Below are 12,912 nucleotides of genomic sequence, written 5' to 3'. Positions count from 1 at the left end.
AGCACAACGGCGTGGTGGTGATGGAGGAGCGTGGCAATCCTGCAGGGCTTCGCCAAGCACCGTGAGATATGAGGAGAAAGAGAGGGAGGGCTGCACCAACAGGCAGAGATCAGATCGCGTGTTATGGGCAGCCCCAGGCCTCACTATATATAGGGGAGAGGGAGGAGGGTGCGCCCCCTCTAGGGTTCACACCCCTAGGGGGGCAGCCCTAGATGGGAAAGGGGAGGCGGCCAAGAGGGGGAGAGAGGGGCGCCCCCTAGGGTGGGCCTTAGGCCCATCTAAGCCTAGGGTTTCCCCTCTCTCCTCCTTTGCTGCGCCTTGGGCCTTGTGGGAGGCGCACCAGCCCACTTAGGGGCTGGTCCCTCACCACCCTTGGCCCATGCAAGCCTTCGGGGCATGTGGCCCCACTTGGTGGACCCCCGGGACCCTCCCGGTGGTCCCGGTACGTTACCGATAAACCCCGAAACTCTTCCGGTGACCAAAACAGGACTTCCCATATATAAATCTTTACCTCCGGACCATTCCGGAACTCCTCGTGACGTCCGGGATCTCATCCGGGACTGCGAACAACATTCGGTAACCACATACAAACTTCCTTTATAACCCTAGCGTCATCGAACCTTAAGTGTGTAGACCCTACGGGTTCGGGAGACATGCAGACATGACCGAGACGTTCTCCGGTCAATAACCAACAGCGGGATCTGGATACCCATGTTGGCTCCCACATGTTCCATGATGATCTCATCGGATGAACCACGATGTCAAGGACTTAATCAATCCCGTATACAATTCCCTTTGTCTATCGGTACGATACTTGCCCGAGATTCGATCGTCGGTATCCCGATACCTTGTTCAATCTCGTTACCGGCAAGTCTCTTTACTCGTTCGTAACACATCATCCCGTGATCAACTCCTTGATCACATTGTGCACATTATGATGATGTCCTACCGAGTGGGCCCAGAGACACCTCTCCGTCACACGGAGTGACAAATCCCAGTCTCGATTCGTGCCAACCCAACAGACACTTTCGGAGATACCCGTAGTGTACCTTTATAGCCACCCAGTTACGTTGTGACGTTTGGCACACCCAAAGCACTCCTATGGTATCCGGGAGTTGCACAATCTCATGGTCTAAGGAAATGATACTTGACATTAGAAAAGCTTTAGCATACGAACTACACGATCTAGTGCTATGCTTAGGATTGGGTCTTGTCCATCACATCATTCTCCTAATGATGTGATCCCGTTATCAACGACATCCAATGTCCGTGGTCAGGAAACCGTAACCATCTATTGATTAACGAGCTAGTCAACTAGAGGCTTACTAGGGACATGGTGTTGTCTATGTATCCACACATGTATCTGAGTTTCCTATCAATACAATTCTAGCATGGATAATAAACGATTATCATGAACAAGGAAATATAATAATAACCAATTTATTATTGCCTCTAGGGCATATTTCCAACAGTCTCCCACTTGCACTAGAGTCAATAATCTAGTTCACATCACTATGTGATTAACACTCAATGAGTTCTGGGTTTGATCATGTTGCTTGTGAGAGAGGTTTTAGTCAACGGGTCTGAACCTTTCAGATCCGTGTGTGCTTTACAAATCTTTATGTCATCTCCTAGATGCAGCTACCACGCTCTATTTGGAGCCATTTCAAATAACTGTTCTACTTGGAGTTATTCTAAATTGTTGCTCCATTATACGTATCCGGTATCTCTACTCAGAGCTATCTGGATAGGTGTTAAGCTTGCATCGTCGTAACTCTTTACGTCGAACTCTTTATCACCTCCATAACCGAGAAAATTCCTTAGTCCACTAGTTACTAAGGATAACTTTGACCGTTGTACTGTGATCCATTCTTGGATCACTCTTGTACCCCTTGACTGACTCATGGCAAGGCACACTTCAGGTGCGGTACACAGCATAGCATACTGTAGAGCCTATGTCTTAAGCATAGGGGACGATCTTCGTCCTTTCTCTCTATTCTGCCGCGGTCGAGCTTTAAGTCTTAACTTCATACCTTACAACTCAGGCAAGAACTCCTTCTTTGACTGATCCATCTTGAACACCTTCAAGATCATGTCAAGGAATGTGCTCATTTGAAAGTACCATTAAGCGTTTTGATCTATCCTTATAGATCTTGATGCTCAATGCTCAAGTAGCTTAATCCAGGCTTTCCATTGAAAAACACTTCCCAAATAACCCTATATGCTTTCCAGAAATTCTACGTCATTTCTGATCAACAATATGTCAACAACATATATTCATCAGAAATTCTATAGTGCTCCCACTCACTTCTTTGGAAACACAAGTTTCTCATAAACTTTGTATACACCAAAATCTTTGATCATCATCAAAGCATACATTCCAACTCCGAGATGCTTACTCCAGTCCTTAGAAGGATTGCTGGAGCTTTGCATACTTATTAGCATCTTTTAGGATTGACAAAACCTTCCGTTTGTATCACATACAACCTTTCCTCAAGAAAATCATCGAGGAAACAATGTTTTGACATCCTATCTGCAAGATTTCATAAATAATGCAGTAATCGCTAATATAGTTCCAACAGACTCTTAGCATCGCTACGAGTGAGAAAGTCTCACCGTATTCAACTCCTTGAACTTGTCAGAAAACATCTTAATGACAAGTCGAGCTTTCTTAATGGTGACATTTACCATCATTGTCCGTCTTCCTTTTAAAATCCATCTGTACTCAACAGCCTCACGACCATCGAGCTGTTCTGTCAAAGTCTACACTTTGTTTCCATACATGGATCCTCTCTCGGATTTTATGGCCTCGAGCCATTTATCGGAATCCGGGCCCACCATCGCTTCTCCATGGCTCGTAGGTTCATTGTTGTCTAGCAACATGACTTCCAAGACAAGATCACATACCACTCTGAAGTAGTACGCATCCTTGTCATCCCATGAGGTTTGCTAGTGACTTGATCTGAAGTTTCATGATCACTATCATAAGCTTCCACTTCAATTGTTGTAGGTGCCACAGGAACAACTTCCTGTGCCCTGCCACACACTAGTTGAAGAGACGGTTCAATAACCTCATCAAGTCTCCACCATCCTCCCACTCAATTCTTTCGAGAGAAACTTTTCCTCGAGAAAGGAGCCGATTCTAGAAACAATCCCTTATTGCTTTCGAATCTGAGACAGGAGGTATACCCAACTGTTTTGGGTGTCCTATGAAGATGCATTTATCCGCTTTGGGTTCGAGCTTATCAGCCTGAAACTTTTTCACATAAGCGTCGCAACCCCAAACTTTTAAGGAATGACAGCTTAGGTTTCCCTAAACCATAGTTCACACGGTGTCATCTCATCGGAATTACGTGGTGCCCTATTTAAAGTGAATGTGGTTGTCTTTAATGCCTAACCCATAAACTATCATGGTAATTCGATAAGAGACATCATGGTATGCATCATATCCAACAGGGTGCAGTTATGATGTTCGGACACACCATCACACTATGGTGTTCCAGGCTGTATTAGTTGTGAAATAATTTCCACAATGTCTTAATTTTGTGCCAAACTCGTAATTCAGATATTCATCTCTATGATCATATCATAGATCTTTTATCCTCTTGTCACGACGATCTTTTAACTTCACCCTGAAATTACTTGAACCTTTCAATAATTCAGACTCGTGATTCATCAAGTAAATGTACTCAACATCTACTCAAACCATCTGTGAAGTAAGAACATAACGATGTCCACTACACGCCTCAGCACTCATTGGACTGCATACATCAAAATGTATTACTTCCAACAAGTTGTTTTCTAGTTCCATTTTACTGAAAACGAGGCTTTCAGTCATCTTGCCCATGTGGCATGATTTGCATGTCTCAAGTGATTCAAAATCAAGTGAGTCCAAACGGTCCATTTGCATGGAGTTTCTTCATGCATATACACCAATAGACATGGTTCGCATGCCTCAAACTTTTCAAAAACGAGTGAGCCCAAAGATCCATCAACATGGAGCCTCTTCATGCGTTTTATATCGATATGACTTAAGTGGCAGTGCCACAAGTAGGTGGTACTATCATTACTATCTTTTGGCATGAACATGTGTATCACTACGATCGAGATTCAATAAACCATTCATTTTAGGTGTAAGACCATTGAAGGTATTATTCAAATAAACAGAGTAACCATTATTCTCCTTAAATGAATAACCGTATTGCGATAGACATAATCCAATCATGTCTATGCTCAACGCAAACACCAATCTCGATGGTAGAGGGAGCGTACGATATTTGATCAACCTTGGAAATACTTCCAACACATATCGTCATCTCACCTTTAGCTAGTCTCCGTTTAGTCCGTAGCTTTTATTTCGAGTTACTAACACTTAGCAACCGAACCGGTATCTAATACCCTGGTGCTACTAGGAGTACTAGTAAAGTACACATTAACACAATGTATATCCAATATACTTCTATCGACCTTGCCAGCCTTCTCATCTACCAAGTATCTAGGGTAATTCTGCTCCAGTGGCTGTTCCCTTTATTATAGAAGCACTTAGTCTTGGGTTTGGGTTCAACCTTGGGTTTCTTCACTAGAGCAGCAGCTGATTTGCCGTTTCATGAAGTTTCCCTTCTTGCCCTTGCCCTTCTTGAAACTAGTGGTTTCACCAACCATCAACAATTGATTCTCCTTCTTGATTTCTACTTTTGTGGTGTCAAACATCGCGAATATCTCAAGGATCATCATATATGTCCCTGATATATTATAGTTCATCACGAAGCTCTAGCAGCTTGGTGGTAATGACTTCGGAGAACCATCACTATTTCATCTGGAAGATCAACTCCCACTCGATTCAAGCGATTGTTGTACTCAGACAATCTAAGCACATGCTCAACGATTGAGCTTTTCTCCTTAGTTTGTAGGCTAAGAAAATCGTCGGAGGTCTTATACCTCTTGACTTGGGCACGGGCCTGAAATCCCAATTTCAGCCCTCGAAACATCTCATATGTTTCGCGACGTTTCAAAACATCTTTGGTGCCTCAGCTCTAAACCGTTTAACTGAACTATCACGTAGTTATCAAAACGTGTATGTCAGATGTTCGCAACATCCACAGACGACGTTCGAGGTTCAGCACACTGAGCGGTGCATTAAGGACATAAGCCTTCTAAGAAGCAATGAGGACAATCCTCAGTTTACGGACCTAGTCTGCATAATTGCTACTATCAACTTTCAACTAATTTTTCTCTAGGAACATATCTAAACAGTAGAACTAAAGCGCGAGCTACGACATAATTTGCAAAACCCCCTTTTGACTATGTTCAGGATAATTAAATTCATCTTATGAACTCCCACTCAGATAGACATCCCTCTAGTCATCTAAGTGATTACATGATCCGAGTCAACTAGGCCGTGTCCGATCATCACGTGAGACGGACTAGTCGTCATCGGTGAACATCTTCATGTTGATCGTATCTACCATACAACTCATGCTCGACCTTTCGGTCTCTTGTGTTCCGAGGCCATGTCTGTACATGCTAGGCTCATCAAGTTAACCCTAAGTGTTTTGCATGTGTAAAACTGTCTTACACCCGTTGTATGTGAACGTAAGGATCTATCACACCCGATCATCACGTGGTGCTTCGAAACGATGAACTTTAGCAACGGTGCACAGTTAGGGGAGAACACATTCTTGAAATTGTAATGAGGGATCATCTTATTTACTACCATCGTTCTAAGCAAATAAGATGTATAAACATGATAAACATCACATGCAATCAAATAATAGTGACATGATATGGCCAATATCATATAGCTCCTTTGATCTCCATCTTGGGGCTCCATGATCATCTTGTCACCGGCATGACACCATGATCTTCATCATCGTGTCTTCTTGAAGTTGTCTCGTCATCTATTACTTCTACTACTATGGCTAACGCTTTAGCAATAAAGTAAAGTAATTACATGATGTTTAAGTTCACATGCAGGTCATAAATAAATAAAGACAACTCCTATGGCTCCTGCCGGTTGTCATACTCATCGACATGCAAGTCGTGATACCTATTACAAGAACATGATCAATCTCATACATCACATATATAATTCATCACATCCTTTTGGCCATATCACATCACATAGCATACCCTGCAAAAACAAGTTAGACGTCCTCTAATTGTTGTTTGCATGTTTTACGTGGCTGCTATGGGTTTCTAGCAAGAACGTTTCTTATCTACGCAAAACCACAACGTGATATGCCAATTGCTATTTACCCTTCATAAGGACCCTTTTCATCGAATCCGACCCGACTAAAGCGGGAGAGACAGACACCCGTCAGCCACCTTATGCAACTAGTGCATGTTTGTCGGTGGAACCGGTCTCACGTAAGCATACGTGTAAGGTTGGTCCGGGCCGCTTCATCCCACAATACCGTCGAATCAAGATAAGACTAGTAACGGCAAGCATATTGAACAAAATCAACGCCCATAACTTCTTTGTGTTCTACTCATGCATAGAATCTACGCATAGACCCAGCTCTGATACCACTGTTGGGGAACGTAGCAGAAATTCAAAATTTTCCTACGTGTCACCAAGATCTATCTATGGAGAGACTAGCAACGAGGGGAAGGAGAGTGCATCTACATACCCTTGTAGATCGCTAAGCGGAAGCGTTCAAGTGAACGGGGTTGATGGAGTCGTACTCGTCGTGATCCAAATCACCGATGACCAAGTGCCGAACGGATGGCACCTCCGCGTTCAACACACGTATAGCCCGGTGACGTCTCCCATGCCTTGATCCAGCAAGGAGAGAGGGAGAGGTCGAGGAAGACTCCATCCAGCAGCAGCACAACGGCGTGGTGGTGATGGAGGAGCGTGGCAATCCTGCAGGGCTTCGCCAAGCACCGCGAGATATGAGGAGAAAGAGAGGGAGGGCTGCACCAACAGGCAGAGATCAGATCGCGTGTTATGGGCAGCCCCAGGCCTCACTATATATAGGGGAGAGGGAGGAGGGTGCGCCCCCTCTAGGGTTCCCACCCCAAGGGGGGCGGCAGCCCTAGATGGGAAAGGGGAGGCGGCCAATAGGGGGAGAGAGGGGCGCCCCCGAGGGTGGGCCTTAGGCCCATCTAAGCCTAGGGTTTCCCCTCTCTCCTCCTTTGTTGCGCCTTGGGCCTTGTGGGAGGCGCACCAGCCCACTTAGGGGCTGGTCCCTCACCACCCTTGGCCCATGCAAGCCTCCGGGGCATGTGGCCCCACTTGGTGGACCCCCGAGACCCTCCCGGTGGTCCCAGTACGTTACCGATAAACCCCGAAACTCTTCCGGTGACCAAAACAGGACTTCCCATATATAAATCTTTACCTTCGGACCATTCCGGAACTCCTCGTGACGTCCGGGATCTCATCCGGGACTGCGAACAACATTCGGTAACCACATACAAACTTCCTTTATAACCCTAGCGTCATCGAACCTTAAGTGTGTAGACCCTACGGGTTCGGGAGACATGCAGACATGACCGAGACGTTCTCCGGTCAATAACCAACAGCGGGATCTGGATACCCATGTTGGCTCCCACATGTTCCACGATGATCTCATCGGATGAACCACGATGTCAAGGACTTAATCAATCCCGTATACAATTCCTTTTGTCTATCGGTACGATACTTGCCCGAGATTCGATCGTCGGTATCCGGATACCTTGTTCAATCTCGTTACCGGCAAGTCTCTTTACTCGTTCCGTAACACATCATCCTGTGATCAACTTCTTGATCACATTGTGCACATTATGATGATGTCCTACCGAGTGGGCCCAGAGACACCTCTCCGTCACATGGAGTGACAAATCCCAGTCTCGATTCGTGCCAACCCAACAGACACTTTCGGAGATACCCGTAGTGTACCTTTATAGCCACCCAGTTACGTTGTGACGTTTGGCACACCCAAAGCACTCCTACGGTATCCGGGAGTTGCACAATCTCATGGTCTAAGGAAATGATACTTGACATTAGAAAAGCTTTAGCATATGAACTACACGATCTAGTGCTATGCTTAGGATTGGGTCTTGTCCATCACATCATTCTCCTAATGATGTGATCCCGTTATCAACGACATCCAATGTCCATGGTCAGGAAACTGTAACCATCTATTGATCAACGAGCTAGTCAACTAGAGGCTTACTAGGGACATGGTGTTGTCTATGTATCCACACATGTATCTGAGTTTCCTATCAATACAATTCTAGCATGGATAATAAACGATTATCATGAACAAGGAAATATAATAATAACCAATTTATTATTGCCTCTAGGGCATATTTCCAACATTCCTATCATGGTTGAGCGTGTTGTGATGTGAGCGGCGTATGGTATCTTGTGACGGGGATGCCGGGGCGGCGGCCCGGATGGCGGTCCGCATGCATGTTTGCTCTTCGGCGGGCATCATTGCGGTGGTGGTGGCTCTCCTCCCGGGTTGTGTGGGCAATAGGAGGTGTTGTGGTGGGTCTCTTGGGCGTGCCCTCTCTCTCTCTCTCTCTCTCTCTCTCTCTCTCTCTCTCTCTCGGAGTGGCAGCGCCCTAATCCGGATCTGGGAATCCGAGAACGTCGCGCTCCTCCTGGCAGCCTCGTGGTGGCATGGGTGAGTTGTCGAGCGATAGCTCCGTGCCTTGGCGCCGATGACCGCAACACCCGTGGTTAGCGTGCTCTTTTTGAAGACGTTGTTGTGGTTATTCTCTCTATGTCAGGACTCCGGGTGAAGACTTTGTCCGCTGTGGACTCGTAGCGTGGGGGTGTTTAGTTCTTCCTGTGCTCGGTGCTAGTAGCGTACTCACATGTGTTCTGCGTGTGCCGCGTTGTACGAGGGCTATCTCACCATCTTATATTGTTCGACCGTGTACTTGTTTGGATGTTGTTATATATAAAGCAAGGCGAAAGTTTGTTTAGTAAGAGATGACGCCAATGAAAGCGGAGAACCCTAATCGTCAGCCGCGAGAGGAGGCGAGTGAGCATAGTATTTCAGATAAACGAACAGTGACAACAACACGGTTGCAAATGCGTTTGTAGCACGTGCCGCATCTGAACACACGGAGAGAGGAATCCGTCCATCACTTCGGTCTACTCTCAAGTCAAGCTGAGTAATTTATCAGGTGGAGCCAGGTTTGGTCATGATACGCACCTGCATATGCAGCTTCCTATATGCAACAAAAGGAAACACGCTCCAGCCACAGAGGATTTCCATATAAATACCACTCCTAGACAGAATCGGCCCACCCACTACCAACTAGAGGCCACTGCGAAGTCCAAACAACCTCCAAATCCAAAACAAAAGCTGAAAGGTTAAACATCCTATTCTTCTTCACTTCCCTCCTCTTCATCTTCTTCTTCTTCTTCTTCTTAGGCCTAGAAAACTCTGATCATGGGATCTGTCTAGAAAGGATATTGGGGATTTTTCCCGTCAGATAACTGGCGGAGCCAGGATTCGAGTATAGGGGAGGCTGAGTACGTATATTGATCTAATCTCGTTGGTAATTACTCATGACTCCTACTAAAATTATCAATCGTTGGAGAGGGCCAGGCCCCTGCTCGTCCCCCCTGGCTCCGCCCCAGATATAAGCCAGCCCGCAAGTAGTGATTACAACGACGCTGTAATCATTGTCATATTGTACGGCTTGTGTACTGATACTACTGAAGCCATGCATGCCCATAAGCATTTTTTCTTAAAACATGTATGAGGAGTATGTATTTTGTCGGGATCGAGTTTGTTTTAGCGTGCGTGTCCGTCTACTTTGATATGATCGATCATGTGGGCGAATCCAAACATATTTCATGAAGCAAATTTTAGTTAGCGGCTGCATCCCAGGCTTGTTTTCTGGGAGCCGATCCTGGTGCAGATTTGTGCATCGAGCGAGCAAGGTGCTTTGCTCTACCTCGGTAGCTCTCCTTTCCCGCGCGCGCCCCGACGCCTCGTCCAGCTTCAGCCCCTGCTCAAACCATAATTGATCCATCTCTCTAACGCACGCGCATGCAGGTCGTTCGTCGCGCCAGCTTCATGCAAGGGCAAGGGCAATTAGCAGGCCGTGGACTGATGGCGCAGGCGCCCTACGGATGGTTCCGGCGCGGCACCAGCCGAAGGAGCTGCAGCCTTGCTCTGCGGTACAGTGAGCAACATATAGTTGGAAGCATCCGCGACGACAACGCGATGCGCAGCAACGGTGCGACATCCAGATACCAGTCGGCGCTGTACCGCGTCCAGCTTCAAGACGCCGGAGCCGGAGGCACTAGCGCAAGGACGGTGCTGGTCAAGAAGCTGTCCCAGAACGAGAACGAGTCGACGGCACGGGGCGTCGTCGATCTCGACGGCCGGTGCCAGTCGGAGGTGAACCTGCTGGGCGGCATCCGTCACGCGAACATCATCAACCTCGTGGGTTCCATCTGGAGGGACACCTTCATCCTGCTCGTCTACGACCACATGGACAACGGCAGCCTCCACCAGTGGCTGCACCCGGGCCCCCTTCCCCTCCCCCTGCCGGAGGCCGAGCGGCGGCAGACGGCGACGTCGCAGTTGGACTGGCCGACGAGGCGGTCCATCGCCATCGGCGTCGCCAGAGGGCTCTGTTACCTGCACCACGGACGCAGCAACTACCACATCGTTCACCACAACATCAACTCTACCAGCATCCTGCTCGACCGTGACCTCAGGCCCAAGATCGCAGGCTTCGGCCTGGCACGGGTCAACCTCGCCGGGCTGGACCACCCGGTGCCTGCCTCGGAGCTCACGGCTGCCAACATATTCGGCTACACGGCTCCAGAGTATGCGACCGTGGTGACGGAGAAGGTGGACGTGTACAGCTTCGGCGTGGTGCTGCTGGAGCTCGTCACCGGTCGGGTGGCCAACGAAGCGGTGCCGGGTGGCCACTTGGCAACCTGGGCACGGAGGCACTGCGAGGAGGAGGACGGTAGAGGTTTCAGCGAAGTCGTCGTGGACATCCGGATCCCAGACCGAGCACGACACGTGAAGGAGATGGCGGCCGTGTTCAGGCTGGGCGTGGAGTGCACCATTCCGGACCCCGGGGAGAGGCCACCCATGCTCAAGGCTCTCTGCCGACTCCGCAGGCGTCGCCGCTGATTCCGTCGCACATGCTGAGTCCCCACTATGTATAATACGTAATCTTTTTCTTCATAGTAACACGTTTCTCATTTATATTTTCTCATTTATATTATAAAAATTATAGTATAAGTCAAGTACATATTAACCTGGCAAAACTAAAAAAACAGTAAAACGCTAGCCTTTACATAAAAAAACATCAGCCAATAACTAAAATTACAAACAAGACTGAAGAGTCATCTAAACTTGACACAAACGCTACTAAGAAATAAGTAGTTTAGACCAGTAACCAGAACAGTTGGATTGAACAAACAATTACATTTGCAAGAAAAGGGTTAAGGGCATCTCCAGTGCTGAACCGCAAATTTGCTCCTGCATTCGTCTGCGGGACAAGGGACGACCAGTCCACGGACACGGATGTGGGAACCGGCCATTTAACGTTGCATGCATACATTTTGATCCAAGTTTTAACTGACCGGAAGAAATTTATACAAATACGGCGGATTTCTATATAAACTGCACGAAATTCATTATAATTTTGAACATTTTTTCATTAAAAAAGCAGCCGGACCCTAAAGCTATTCTACGGGAGCGCCTGTCGTCCACTTCCTTTGTATTCCCATCGATGACCGCTCCTCCATCTGCCGTGTCATGGCAGCCACAGCCTCCTCGTTTGCGCCCTCATCGTAGATTTGGCCCTCCGCCAGCCGGTGCTGCTCGAGGAGCAGAGGTTGGAGGAGTAGGTTGTACCTCTGCTCCTCCAGCGTCTGCCGGAATTTTGACATAGGAGCCAGCGCAGGCTGCTCCTCATCCACCATTATGACGCCCGGATAATTAAGCTACAGTAAACCACTGCTAATGATGCCACGTCACCTCGATTTGCTGTTGCTAATCTCACGTCGGTTCGAAACTTTCAAATTCAAAATTTAAATATTGTCAAACAACAAAAGTTTCCAAACATTAAAACTAAGATGTCCAAAATGTGTCAAATAAATCATGGATAATACCGATGGAGAAACCACACTTTTATAGAACGTTTAAAGACTTTAAAGTAATTAAAACAACAACTATGACAATTAATTAGATGCCTTTAAAAAAATTACAATAATACAAACTATTTTATTTAGGAGTCAAACTTTTTGTGGTAGTAGAATAACTTATAACATTAATTTAGGAGTCGTAGTTATATTTTATAAAACTAAAATTAAAATAGAATAAAATAGAAAAGTAATAAATAGAAAATAAAAATAGAAAACCAAAACAAACAAAGGCAAGAGACAGAAAAAAAGAAAAGAAAAAAAGAACCCCTCCGGGCCACAGCCCAGCAGGCCGGCCCACCAGCCGCGCCCATAACCCCCCACACCCCGTAACCCTAACCGCGCACTACCCCACATCGCCCACTTCCCCCGATCTAGATCGAGATCGGGGACTCGACGCCGACGCCGCCTGGTGCTGCCCCGCCTCACCCCGGTGCCCCGCCACCTCGCCGGCGCCCCGCCACCTCGCCGAACCTCCTCGCCAGCCTGCTTCCTTCTTCGTCGTCGTCCTCGTCTTTCCTCCCCGAGCACCACTGCCCAGACCCCACGATCGCCGGTGAGGCCCCCGGCCTCCTCTCCCCCTGCCCTCGTACACGCGCGCCCCGCCGGCTTCACCTTGCGCCTCCCCTCCCGCGCCCGCTTGCTCGCTTCCACACACCCCGCTTCGCCTGGGCCGCACGCCTCGTCGTCCCGCTCCTCGCGGCCGCAACCGCTGTTGCCGTTGCAGCCCGCTGCGTCGCTGCTCGCCGCGGTCGGCGCCTCCCCTGGCCACGCTCCACCGCCCGCCACTCGCGTGC

General features: G+C 47.8%; 1 protein-coding gene across 1 annotated transcript; it reads left to right on the top strand.

The window, feature by feature from the left end:
• The first annotated feature begins 9,995 nt into the window (after positions 1 to 9,995).
• On the top strand, positions 9,996 to 11,099 carry LOC119272754 (receptor-like protein kinase 7). Its single transcript, XM_037554160.1, has one exon. It carries the CDS (start codon positions 9,996 to 9,998, stop codon positions 11,097 to 11,099), a length of 1,104 nt encoding a protein of 367 aa, XP_037410057.1.
• The last annotated feature ends 1,813 nt before the right edge of the window (positions 11,100 to 12,912 follow it).

This window comes from Triticum dicoccoides, chromosome 3A (genome assembly GCF_002162155.2).
Source record: "Triticum dicoccoides isolate Atlit2015 ecotype Zavitan chromosome 3A, WEW_v2.0, whole genome shotgun sequence".
NCBI lineage: Eukaryota > Viridiplantae > Streptophyta > Magnoliopsida > Poales > Poaceae > Triticum > Triticum dicoccoides.
Note: the sequence above shows the minus strand (reverse complement) of the source record. Positions and strands in the feature narration are given on the sequence as shown.